This window comes from Nymphalis io, chromosome 23, assembly GCF_905147045.1.
Source record: "Nymphalis io chromosome 23, ilAglIoxx1.1, whole genome shotgun sequence".
Lineage (NCBI taxonomy): Eukaryota > Metazoa > Arthropoda > Insecta > Lepidoptera > Nymphalidae > Nymphalis > Nymphalis io.
The window spans coordinates 9,106,299-9,120,669 of NC_065910.1; the positions used below are offsets into that span (position 1 = coordinate 9,106,299).

General features: G+C 35.8%; 1 protein-coding gene across 1 annotated transcript; it reads right to left on the bottom strand.

The window, feature by feature from the left end:
• Positions 1-271: 271 nt before the first annotated feature.
• Positions 272-14,064, bottom strand: LOC126777591 (odorant receptor Or2-like). The gene is made up of 6 exons (XM_050500662.1): positions 14,031-14,064; positions 9,726-10,500; positions 2,665-2,761; positions 2,091-2,195; positions 1,428-1,583; positions 272-343 (listed from the first exon to the last, which is right to left on the bottom strand). Exons 2-6 carry the CDS (start codon positions 10,406-10,408, stop codon positions 272-274), a joined length of 1,113 nt encoding a protein of 370 aa, XP_050356619.1. The 5' UTR covers positions 10,409-10,500; positions 14,031-14,064.
• Between the last annotated feature and the right edge of the window lie 307 nt (positions 14,065-14,371).

The following is a 14,371-nucleotide window of genomic DNA, read 5'->3' on the forward strand; positions in this document are numbered from 1 at the left end:
TTTTCTTTTATCCTTATTCTACAGTCTAAAGCAGTGAAACATTATATGGAACCAACAAAATATTTTTTCTTTATGGTGATTTAAAAGATAATTTGTATTGACTTAAGTATATTCCAAATTAAAATTTAGATTTGAAGTTTTAAACTCATTACAATATTAAGTTTAAATAACACTGGTAGCTAATTTATGAAATCCTAATAGTTTGAATCGAGTAAAGTTATTATACGCTAAATGTTCCAAGCATTAATCTGTTTGGAAACTTGGAGTACCCTTATTTACTTTCAAATTCATCCTGTTGAGACTGACTCAGGAGTGTGTAATAACTATATGCCCCTTTCAGAATCTGAAATGTAAATATATAATTAAAATATTAATTTATAAATATCATGTAGTTAACGAAGCTCTGTAAAGAAATATATACTAATATTATAAACGCGCAAGTAACTCTGTACGTTACGCTTTCACGGCTAAACCACTGAACTCATTGTAATGAAATTTGGTATGAAGCAAGCCTGAACTCCAAGCAAGAACATAGGTTTCCTTTTATACCTTAACCTTTCACAACTTGGGCGAAGCCGCGTTAGATAACTAATATAAAATAAATGAAAAATAGTGGGACTTAATAAAATAAAAATATAAGCAAAGTAATATTACGTTGCGTGTAGTATTATTAACGTGTTTGTACATATATAAATATAAACTACAAGCTATCTCGAATATCAATACATGCAAAGCAATAATACAAAGGGTAAGAATAGAAGACGTTTTTTTATAAAATGGACCTGGTAATAAGTGATCACCATGGCGCTGTTAAAAATATTTACCGTTCCTTATATCTCCAATGCGCCATCGACCTTAGAAACTAAATGTTATGTCCCTTATGACTGTAGTAGCAGCGGTTCACTCCCCTTCAAGCCAGAATACAATAATACCAAGTATTGCTATTTGGTGTTAGAATATCTAGACTGCCTCGTTGGTCTAGTGGCTTAATGTAAGGCCGCAGACCCGTAGGTCTTGGGTTCAATTCCCAGGTCGGGCCATTAAAATTTATTGGGATTTTCTGTCAGAAAATTCTCAGTAGCAGCCCGGAGTCTGAAAATTGGAACCGAGTACACTCACGTGCCTCGGAAAGCATGTAAAGCCGTCCCTGCGCCTGAACTCTTTTCAGTCGTGTTGGATTGCCATCCCATCGGATTATGAGAGTTAGGGAATAGAGAGTGCACCTGTGTTTGCGCACACACTTGTGCACTATAATATTTCCTGCGCAGTTAGCTAATCTCTTTTGAGATTGGCCGCCATGGCCGAAATCGGTCTGGAGGAAATTAGAATATCTAATGAGTGAACGGTACCTACCCGGGATTGAACAACGTCCTACCACCTAATATGATGATGATAATTAATTAAATAAAATTTAGCAAATAACTCACGCTTATAAAGGTAGCCACGGTGATATTAGTAAATGGTCCAGCACTGAACACTATAGCTCTGTTGAACTGATCAATCAGAATATTAACGTCTTTTTGTTCAGAGACATCTCTTGTCCACCAAATGCTTTCATAAGGTCCTAGTGATGACTGTTTACTCTTGAAACAAATTATTTATCATCAACACCTGTAGTACATAGAAGATTGAAATTCGAAATTTAGTAGAAAAAAATTTATGATCTCGTTAAAATTTTACATATGATAAGAAGACAGATATTAGTCACTGTGGCCATTTTTTAAAGTATTAACAAACAAAACATACTTTATTATGCACAATAACCAATCACATGAGACAAAAAATCCCACGGGATCTGTAAAAATTCGGTTACAGGAATTTAAGCTTTACGTTCGATGTATTAATGAACATATTTATTTGCTATCAAAGTGTTTTGTTACGTTTATGGATTGAGAAAGTCGTTTGTTTCATTTCGCCTAATCGAGATCAAGGTTAATTGATAACCGACTGAGTTTTTATTAAGTTTGTTTTTATTGAGTTTATATTTTTTCTAAAATAAAATAAAAAAAGATCAAATTAAAACTGACCTTGATTTCAATTATGGCAAGGACACTAAAAATTACAAATATAATGTTAGTATGATTACCTACCACATACAAAACGTCATTGCTGTGCCAGCAATACATAAAAAGTTGTGCTACACCAAATACCAAATATTCGACTGTTATAAATCTTTGCATTGCACTTGTTTCAATCTGAGAATATAGTATAACAATAAAAATTAATAAAACTTGATTGTTGCTTCCATCGCAGCAGCAGCCTGGTGGAATAAGCTACAAGCCTTCTTCTCAAAAAAAAAGAGAGAGAGGAGGCCTTTAGCCCAGCAGTGGGACATTCACAGGCTGTTACGGTACGGCTGCTTCTATATCAATAGTTAACTGACATCAAAAAGGTAATTTTCAACATTTCTCGAAAGCTGATAATTTTAAATAAAAATCGATCGAACGTTTAAATTCTTGGTATTAATAAGTTTTTTATGAAAAAAATCAATGAAATGTATGAAATAATTAAATTATCAGTATATTATTAAAAAGGTTAAATATATGATCTGCCTAAATAAAAACATATAAGTAAGTAACAAATTTATTAATGATTAAAGTATGATTAAATATCAGCCAGATTTTTACTTAAATGTTATCAAGAAATAACTTTTTATAAGCTTACCGTTATTTGATAAGCTGTAGCACAAAGCATTATTGAACATACAATCACGTAGAGGAACATGATTGGCGACAGACAAGAATCGAAGAGACGAATGTACCTGGAAATATTCGAATATTCGAGAGATATTTTGATGTAGTTGAAATAATCAAAGTTCTTCCTTTTAATAAAACTCTTGGTCCAATAATTTGAGCCATTTTAGTATTGATGAAAAAATATATTGGTCAATATTTGAAATCCTAGGACTAAAGGATATATATTACTTTTGTTTCTGTTATGAAATTAGAATTTATTTCTTTACAAGCCGATTTCAATTAAATTTTCATTCAAAATATATTGAATAAATAAGTTTCCTAGAATAATTAATAATAACATCTCAATTTAACAGAGGAATTCTTAGTAAAATTACTCATTATATTTTTTTCCAAATTCTCGTAACTTTCTGCTAGAACTAAAATATTTAACTAGAAACCAATGTATGCTAAGGCAGTTATACTGTTGGGCTTTGAATAGTCTATAAATATTGGAGCAACGCTATCATTTTCATATTACAGAATTCCAAAACCTCTAGTTTATAATAAATCATGATATCCTCTGGTTTATGAAGCGCATACCCTTGAACTCAAAAAAATACACAACATCTTCAAGCTAGAACCTAGATTTTATGACATTTTTATATCTATTGTTATATAAAAGTCCTATATCGAGTAACGACTTTGTTTGTATATGATATTCCCGAAACTTAAAGCGAAATATAAAACAAAGATTTTTTTTGTATATTTTTTTGTTGCCAGTCGTATTTGTTGCATGCAATAAGAGTGAATGAGAGATGCGGAGTCTGATATTTCAATTGCCTAATTTGTTAGAATTTCATTCATTCATTAGAATTACGCTGAAAGTAAAAAGTGTAAAGCTTTTTTTTAACTTCTGCAAAATATTTCTATATGTATACAAAAAACAACATTTTGACCATATCAACATTTTGACTAATTGTAATCTGAAATAAAAAAATAGTCTGAAAAATAAAGATAGTATTTATAATTATATTCTTTGATACGATATCTCTGTATTTTTAATTTAGGTACATTATAGTCAATAATTAAAATTCGTTTTTATAGTATATTTATTATTATTATATTTATAATTAAATTCTAAAAATTACAAAAATATTTATAAAAATATTTATATAATTTACAGTATTTTTGTTAAATTAAGTTACATCTCACTTTTAGACCTTTTATTTATTTTTAATTTAAATAAGCAAACGAGCTTAGTTAGGAGTTTGTCGTCTGTGGCAGTGTAAACACTGCCAACTTCAAAATTGAAGTGCTGCTACTGAGAATTTCTTAATAGTCCGATAACTTTTTACATGCCCCACTTTTAGATTTTTACTCAATACCTAGAGATCTACAGTAATAAAAGTTAGATATTAGACCAACGCCGCAGTTAAGTATCTAATTACGAACACAACCTATAAAACACCACACACACGTATGACTTTTATTAATATACATAGAATATATAAACATAAAAATAATCTCAATAATGAATGTGGGGTGATTTTCTATATTTTCTACAACATAGTTAATATACATTTGAAAGGAAAATAAAGATTTTTTCAAAGAAATATAGCCAAACCAAACACTCAACAGACTCGCTGTTAAAATCAACAATGGCACATGGTACATCCGACACTAAAAATACTGAGCCCTAGTCTTGCAAATGAAGCAAGTTAACATAGCAAAGCTGCAAAGAAAATATAGTGTAGGAAAAACATCCGACTGCCCTCGTTTTTTGAAGTCAGTGGTCAAAGCTACAACTAGAAAAATATTTCAGCAAAATGAGCCTCAACTGTCAAAGTACAGTCAGCATAAACAATGGTGGAATTTCTGATATTAGTTGTAAAGAAAAACAACATCAAATTAAATAATGCATTATTTATATTTTAGATTATAATAAATTACCTAATATAATTAATTAAGTTCCAGATAGTTGATAAAATATTATCATCAGATATCCTGGGAGTCTATTAATCCAATGGTGACCAAGAATTCATCACTTTTATATATTGATATTCATAATATCCCATAATATTTGATTAGTTCATTAGAGGCTACAATAGAGTCACCATGGTTTATTGCATAAGACACAGTATTAATATTCTTATTAAAAGTTTTTTGCAATTCAAAAGTAAAATTAATATAGATACACATAAGGGTTTACAAAAGTAGCATGAGGTGCTGGAAGAAGCAGCATTATCTCTTCTAGGCAACCTATGGACAGATGACTGATAATAAAATATTTATACGTTTATATCCAGTGGATTTGTTGATTATATAGAAATTATGTCTTTGTATTCCTTTTTTAAAAGTACTGGACAATTATGTCCTGACCTATTTCGGTCACGGTGTCCAATCTCAAGAGAGATTAGTCAACTGCACAGGACGTATTATAATGCATACATAAGTGTGGTGCACTCTCTATTTTCTCACTCTCATAATCCGATGGGATGGCAACCCGATACGATCGGAAAGAGTGCAGGCACAGACTTTACGTGCTTTCCGAGACACTGGAGGCACTGTACAATTTACAAACAGTATATTACCAGGCTGTGAATTAAGGTTATCAACTGCCCATGCTCAACATCGTGTACCTAACGTTCAAAGGTATTACGTTTTTATCCAACTTTACAATCCAAATATACTTAGTGCGTGTAATATCGTTATATGATTTTATACTACTATATATTATTTTGAAACAAAAGAAACCTCAAATTTAAATAAATTTCACCAGTGGCTCCAGCAACGGTGTATTAATGTCATCGAGTTTTCTTATTGAAATGCGCATTTTTATTCATTGCTGTGACTATACATACATATAAACAGCAAGACAATGGCTGAAATAGCAATAAAGCAATCAGTTTGATGTACTATTATATTGAATAGTCAACAATGTTGGAGCGTGATCGAACATAAGAGTTCCACTTTTATATAATAAAAATATGTTATGCGAAATATTTATGTACAACTTCGAACGTTTGTAATATTTTCATTTTTTGTTACAAATGCGATGTTGATGAAACGTTTTCGACAGAATTTTTGTAGTCTTATTGACATATTGTATTCAAAACTATTCTAAATACACCCTATTATATAACACCATACTATATTATTAATATATATATATATATAGCTATAAATTTTACTTTACTTGTTCGTTTGAAAGTATTTCTCAAAAACTACTACATAACAAAAAAACTTGTTAGGTAGCCCATTTATTAAGAAAGTTTGTAAAATATAAACGGGAGTATACAGCAGTAACGTTTAATGTATGGAACCACGAGGAACAGTTAGTATTATATATTTTATTATGTATAATTTTATTTCCCTCGTAATTACTACAAAATTATTAGAACTGTAGCAATCATTTTATTTCATTCATAATTACGGAACGCGTTATGCAATTATTATGCAGATAATTGTAGTGAATAGTGTGACATTCAGTTTATGTCTAACATTCATTATTACGCTTAAAATTGTTTATTAAATATTCTGAAGCTTTCAAAGCCGCAAAATATTCGAGCGATTTAGTATAAAATTTAAATAAGGTATTTGTTTTATATTGCTTTAGAAATAAAACTTTTAGGAGCAAAAACTAACAAACAAATTATCAAAATATATAGCCCGATTAAGAATTATATAATGAAACTCATAATATATATATATATATACATGATACATTGATATGATACATGGATATGTATATATGGGCGATGGCGAACTTTTACCAGTAGGCCCAACTTGCCGTCCGCCTTCCTAATTAATAAAATAAATGCGATTTACTTAATTACTGATTACTGCTTTAAGTTTCTTGCGATACCAATATCCATTTGGTTGAATTATCTTGCGAATGTTTCTGTCATCTGCTTCCACTATCTACCAATAAATACTAGAATGGTTTTCATTGAACTGTATATTGTTTTTCTTACTGATAATGCGTCATACACCTTAAATTCCTTAGGTTAGTATTTCTATTATTTTATTAGATTATATAGATTCTATTATTATATTGGTCGCTTTGGCTTTCATACAATCATTTCATAATTTAATAATGTATTCTAAAAATAACAAAAAAAAAACACAAAATCAATAACAAAGTATATACTGATTTTTAGGCTTTTCTAAATTTTTTTTTTATAGAATATGAAGGTGGACGAGCATATGGGCCACCTGATGGTAAGTGGTCACCAAAGGCCTTAGACATTGGCATTGTAAGAAATGTCAACCATCGATTACAGCCAATGCGCCACCAACCTTGGGAACTAAGATTTTATGCCCCTTGTGCCTGTAATTACACTGGCTCACTCACCCTTCAAACCGGAACACAACAATATCAAGTATTGCTGTTTTGCGGTAGAATATCTGATGAGTGGGTGGTACCTACCCAGACGAGCTTGCACAAAGCCCTACCACCAGTATAAATAATAATGTCACCTCCAAAAGAGCCCATAAGAAATTTCCCTCTATGCTAAGCTTTTGAAGTTAAATTCACTAAAATTCAAACTATATCTTAGATTTGGTAAGGATGTTTAATAATAAACAATATATTGCCATTAAATTGTGGAATATTTGAAGACATTTGAAGGGAAGGAAATTAGTCAAAAATTTACAATGTCATAAAGATTAAGATTTCGCTGTTCGCTTAAAAGAAAAGAAGCGTATATAAGATAAATGTCCGATAATCACGAGTCATTCCTGAAATAAGTCGTTTTCCGAGGATTTGTTACTAATCTTTATTTGACAGAGGGCTTTTAAGGAATTAGAAAAAAAAGGTAAAAATGTTGAGGATAAAAGCCCACGATCAATGTAACTTGCTTTATTCTTCTGTTATCATTGTGGATTATCTGAGGGTTTTTTTCCCTTTATCCATAAAACTCTGAAGAAGGTGGACTGGACTCGATGGTAGGGCTTTATGCAAGCCCGTCTGGGTAGGTACCACCAACTCATCACATATTTTATCGCCAAACAGTAATACTTAGTATTGTTGGGTTCCGGTTTGAAGGATGACAGAGCTAGTGTGACTACAGGCGCAAGGAACATAACATTTTCGTTCCCAAGATTGGTGGTGCATTTTTTTTTTATATTCGCCTGGATGGAAAATGACTCTACTCCACCTGATGGTAAGTGGTAGTAGAGTCCAAACGCGACGACGGCCAGTACAGTCGGGAAGAATGTTCTGTACTAGCCGTCCCCGCCTTGCCGGGCCGCAAGATGCTTATTCGCGCCTCGTTTGAAGGAACCATAATGCCGCCCATAGACATTGGCGATGTAAGACACAGTTAATACTTCTTACATCGCCAATGTCTATGGGCGGTGGAGAAAACTTAACATCAGGTGGCCCATTTGCCCGTCCGATAACTATAACATAAAAAAAGTAATCTAGGCCACGTAAGCATTTCTTAGATAATATCTGCTCAGACTAAAATATTCGGACGAAATATGAGATAATTCGCTGACAAAATATTAAATAGCAACTAAAAATTATATATTATCAAAGTAAATTAATAATGTAAATAGCTAAGCATAACTTGAATTATGGTGGTAGCGCTTGACGATTGATAAGTTTTCAAGTTATATTTAAATACAAACAATTTGATTTGATAACTTTAATTTTTTTAATCTTTATTCATATCCGTTTAATGATTTTCAATCATATTGAAAGTTAAGAATTAATATGATATATAAAGGGATGAAACTGTGGAAAAGGAAACTATCATACTTAACATTACATAAAAAAAAATAACTTAAAAGCATGCAATATTAATGAAAACACATATAACGTAAATACCACATTTTATAATTATATTAATTCATTATTTAATTATGATATATGAATGTCGAATTTAATATGAAAAAATGCATTCTTTTAATTATACTACGTATTATTGTAAGCAACGAACCGCAAAACGGTGCGAATTTTACACAACAAAATAATTATCGGACTGAGGCATCAAAATAAAATTATATTAACATGGAATATTGCGAGGTATCCAAGCGATATTATCACGTATTACTATCAGATAAAGATCACATTTGGTTAAATGGTTATGCGATATATACGTTCAAAATGCGAAATGGAGTTAAGAGTCAATTTAACTTGCACAGTAACTGTGAAAGTGTACATTTGAGTGATAAATTTCCTTTGAGTTTATGACTTCTACAGATGTGAGAAATTCGAAGTTCATTAGATTTATGTAAGGTTTATTTGAACATTTATAGTTTCTTGTGATCTTAAGGTGTTTTGATGAAGTTGAACTAATTTAGAAAAGGTTATTGACATAAATGAGAAATCTTTGAGAGTTTCAAACTGGTAAAATTTTAATAAGAACAACTTAAGATTTCAGCTAGTTAAGGATTAAGAGTTAAGGATCTAAAGTAAACTAGAATCCATGTTAACTAGTCATGACACGAACTATTCTGTAGCTTAAGAAAATAACTAACACGGTTAAATATACGGTGTAATATTATTTAATGCGCAAGTAAAATATATTTGTTTAATAATATTTTTAAGAGCTTCACGCTTTACGAGATCACGATTTAAACTACATACAGTACTTTAAGTCATGCCTATATTTGTTTATTTTTATGGGTATTAAATTTGATATATTTTTGAATGACTCCATAAAAAGGATGAGGTTATATAGGTTCCACGTATATTTTAATCGAAAAGTTTTTTTTTTAATTTTCAATGTTTACTGATTATTTTCTAACAGCTCAACCGATTTGAACGATTTAAACTTTATTCTTGTGAAGTAGATATCCCCAGGTGATTTTATATAGTTTCCTTTGCATATGATATATTGTTTTTAAAATTAAAGTTATCATTTTAAATATTTATTTATTCCATTTTTAATTTTAACGTATCGCATTGTATCGTCACCAATTTCCGCAACGTTTTTATAATGTTTTATTTTAGCAGTAAGATGTTTTATTGTTTCTAATGCTTTATGATTAAACATTGTTATTTTTATTATATACAAATGTTAGGAAACGAAAAAAACTTACTTTATCAATTCCTGGTGACGTCTATAACAGTCTTTCAAACGAAACTGAAATTCCTCATGACTCAAAACAAAATCAGCTGAACCGAAAATGTTACTGCTATCAATCCTCAACATTTCAAGTTCCCCCTTAAAGAATACCATGATGACAATAGCATTCGAATCAAAAGAAGTTATCCATCCACCCCCATAAATTGCAGCATAGCTCTGATAAAAGCAAGCAATTATGTGGCCCTTGATAGTATTTTTGTCAACAGGCACCCAAGAACTGACGACTTGAGCGTAATTTTCCGTGCCGTTTCTAATATTCTCCCTATACGTTTCAGAGAATACGTATTTATAAATCGGTTGACTGATAACAAAAACAACAGTAGTATACATTAACATGAAATAACTAAGAGTTATTTTTCTGCTATACTTCGTATATCTCTCTATAATATTGTTTTTAAGATCATCACGGTTTCTCTGGATTTTGTCAGCTCTGTTCACGTAGTCAATTATCTTATTCCATTTCTTTTGAAATATCAGAAAGCTAGATACTTTGCTAACACTCACAGTTGCTAATAGAGTTATTTTTATATTCGTTAAAAGTAAACTCATGTCATCTTTGACGAACCATATTTCCACATATTCAGTTGCTGTAAAAACTATCACAGTTATATGGAGGAAAATATATAAGAATTTCATTGATGTTTCTTTTGGTAGAATTAATCCCCAAAATTTAAGAGCACGAATATTCGGGCCAAGTAAAGGAAACCTTGGATCTTCAAGTTTTTTAAATAAATATTTCAACATGATGGTGACGGATGTATTACAATGAGAAATTTATAGACAAGTGTGAAGTTATGGATAATTGTATTTTATAATTTAGTAATGTGCTGTAGAATGTCGACGTAATGTATTAATGATATAATTATTTTCATTGAGGTGATTATACCGTGGATTATTTTATAAAAAAACTTATTTGGCTGTGTCGTACGTAGTTTTATAATTACTTAAAAAGCAACGACGAAGATAAATATGACGATAAAGGATTATTGGCACTAATTTTAAAAAATGAGTCCTTCGTTCAAATTAAAGTTTTATTTTTACTATTTCAAAGACTTAATACTATGTTATTTTACAGTAGTGTATAGTCCAAAAGGCTACAATTTTAACCTCAGAAAATGGAGGAATCCACATATCATATTACCGCTTAACGAAAAAAAAATACAAACATATACCCACACATATTTTAAATCGAATAAACCATTTATCATTCAATGATTTGAATTTTCGTTATTTTATATAATAATAATTAAAAATAAACAAACGTCGATTGTCGATAAGTTACGATGACATCCCTAAAAAATAGGACGTATACATTATTAATATTAATTATTTTACCACGGTCGATGTAATAAAATCAGAATATATAATTATACATATTTGAAATTAAGACGTGTAGGGTTTCTAATTTTGTATTTTTGATAAAATAGTAATTATCTGGTATTTGTTATGATTTTATACGGTATTAATTGATTGATTATTTTGCTTCATAAAATGTATTTTTAAATTCTTTTCATACAGTAATTAATCTAAATCTGATTGTAACACGTACGTAAATTTTTTAGTTATTAAATAAACTGGTTGTTTTTTTTAAACAATAAATAAATAAAAGAATAAACAATATTTAATTTATTCCATTTATTGAATTTATATATAATACGTTATGAAAGTTTCTAGAAAGAACTTTATATACATTTGGTTATTGAAATTTTCAAACGCTAAGGCGTACCAGTATGCGTGTGGCAGTACGAGGTTGTTTCGGCTGACGTCCTCCTCAAAGCCATCTGAAAAATGATACGCAAGGCTCCTACCTTATGAATCCCCAGGGTTGTACCGTATACCGTTTAAGCCCCGGGCGTCAGGACTGTGGGAAGGCTGAGAAAACGCCGTCGTCGTCTTTTTTTTTCCGCTGGAAAAACGCATTTACGCGTTTCCCCCACTTGAAGTGGGGGGGTATGTGGGGCTCGTCGCCGCTGAAAGCGCCGGAATACCTACCAAAAAACCAGCGATACCCACACCGTCTTGTCGGGGGACGCCACGGGTTCGCTTGTGAATACTACCGTGACGTCCCGACGATAGGGTAGGAGAAGTGTCGCTGCCGTCTATGACACTGTACGGTAACCACGTATCGTTCTCACCGCTATGACTCTCTGTGGTCTCCGAAGAAGAGCCTTGTTACGAGCAGTGAGAGCGTCTACCCAGATGGGTGCACCGTACAGCGCCATGGAGCGCACCACACCAGCGTATAATCGCCGGCAAGGTGTTTCCGGCCCTCCTACGTTGGGTAGAAGGCGGCCCAATGCGGCAGCGGCGTTGATGAGCTTCGGGCTGAGTTGGACAAAATGCTGCCCGAAGCTCCATCTTCCATCCAGAATCAGGCCCAGATACCTCATCTGGGCCTGCACCTTAATCACCATTCCCTGGACGGTAATAGGCGCTCCTCGAGGGGGACCTCGACGTGGAACGGGGAATAGGAGGGCCTCTGTTTTTGTTACAGAGACCCTCAAGCCCAGCATCCTGATTCGATCCATCGTGAGCGACACTCCGACCTCAGCCAGGCGGGCTGTCTCCTGAAAAGTACGTCCCGTCGCCGTGATGAGGGTTTCGTCCGCGTAGCACAGCACCCCCATCCCGGGAAGGACGGGTGCCCGCAGGAGCCAGTCAAAGCCAACGTTCCACAGGACTGGGCCGAGAACCGACCCCTGTGGAACGCCGCAGCCTACTCGACGCCGGACAAGTCGCCCATCGCCCCCCTCCCAGAGGACCACCCGATCCTGGAGGTATGCCCCCAACAGCCTTCTGAGATAGGAAGGCACCCCGTGATATTGAAGCGCCTCTCCTATTGTCCCGAAAGGAAGACTATTGAAGGCGTTCGCCACATCCAGCGATACCGCCAAGACCACGTCCCCTTGGGCCACCGCCTCCATGGTCCGGGTCTTCAGGGTGTTCAGGGCGTCGATAGTTGATCGACCAGCCCTGAACCCGAACTGAGCCTCTGAAAGACCCGGTCCCACCTCCTCGAGGTGCTGAACAAGACGGGCAGCGATAATCTTCTCGAAGAGTTTGCCCGTCTCATTCAGCAGCACAATTGGCCTGTATGCCGAGGAAGAGCTTAGTGGGCGCCCGTCTTTCGGCAATAGGACCAACTTTCCTTCCTTCCACAGCTTCGAAAACTGCCCACTAGAAAGACACTCGTCGAACAGTTCCCGAAGCCTCCCTCCTAGGTGCTCCAGGGCGTCACGTAGAACACGCCCTGGAACTCCGTCCAGACCCGGCGCTGTTCTGGCCCTCAGTCGATCAAGGGCCATCTCCATCTCTCGCTCCATGATATTTGGTGGAGCCATATTGTCATGTGTCATGGAGCGAGGGGCCATACTTGGTGGGACGTGCTCGCTTGAGTTAGGAAATAATTCCCCAACCAGGCGCAGGAGAAGATCCGGCGGTAGCGTTTCCGTAACAGGAATGCCTTGTGTACGGAACTTCCCTCGCACACCACGATACGGGCGCCCCCACGGGTCCCTGTTCAGGCCCACCAGAAGCTCCTCCCTTGCTCTCTGCTTGGCACAACTTATCGCCTGCTGCAGCTCCTTTTCAACTGGCGATAAGCGGCCCACAGCCGTCCCTCCAAGTCCGTGTCGAGGCCGTTGCGCCTGCGACAACGGACGTATGCCCTCCGCGCCCGGTTACATGTCGCCCGCAGCTCTGCTATTTCGAGCGACCACCAGTACACCTGACGGCGCGGCACCCTCTGCCGGGTCCTCGGCATGGCCGCATCGCACACCTCCTTTAGAGCACTGCGCATGATGCCCGCCATCTCTTCTACGCTAGCGCCCTTCTCCATCCCGCTGAAACCCACCGCTGCACGATGGCAGCCTCTTTGACCAGCTCACGATTTAGCTGGCCAAGAGACCACTTCGGAAGCGTGGTTGGCACCCTCAGTGGTCCCGCTGGCCTGCAGGAGTTGGAGATCTCAAATCGGATGTATCTATGGTCCGACAGAGTCTCCACCTCCTCCTCTACCCTCCAGTTCCTTACTCTGCGTGCTGCGACAGGGGTGGCGAACGATAGGTCCACCACAGACCCTCCCTACTGTCGCACGCAGGTGTGCACCTGCCCCCTGTTAAGTAGAGACAGGCTGGAGAGTAGGGCCCACACCTGGACGGCCCTCCCTCGCGGATTCGTGGCAGGGTTTCTCCAGGCACGTGATTTTGCATTAAAGTCGCCGAGAACCATTGTCGGTTTCGGCGACTGCCTGGACACCGCAGCTCTGACAGAGCCAAGAAAGATTTCGAACTCCGCCAGGCCCCGGTTAGGGGAGAAGTACGTTCCCACAAATATGTACTCTCCCCACCCCGCCACTACGTAGCCCGAGCCCCTCTCAATGAGTGAGAGGGTGGGACCCGTTCCGCTCCAAATGAGGATCGCCACGGTGCCATCCAAATCCCCTACCCAGTGAGGTAGGGAAGGGATGAAGTAGGGCTCGCAGGCCATAGCCAGGTCAATTTGCCACTCCACCATGGACTGCAGTAGCAGGTCCTGAGCCCCGGCGCAGTGATTGACATTCGTCTGGAGGAAGCTTAGCTTATCTTTCATGATGACATG

Coding starts and splice junctions, on each gene's coding strand:
- LOC126777591 (XM_050500662.1), bottom strand. CDS start 10,408: ATGAAATTCTTATATATTTTCCTCCATATAACTGTGATAGTTTTTACA. Junction 2,196..2,664: donor CTACAGCTTATCAAATAACG/GTAAGCTTATAA, acceptor CTATATTCTCAG/ATTGAAACAAGTGCAATGCA. Junction 344..1,427: donor CCGTGGCTACCTTTATAAGC/GTGAGTTATTTG, acceptor TTTACATTTCAG/ATTCTGAAAGGGGCATATAG.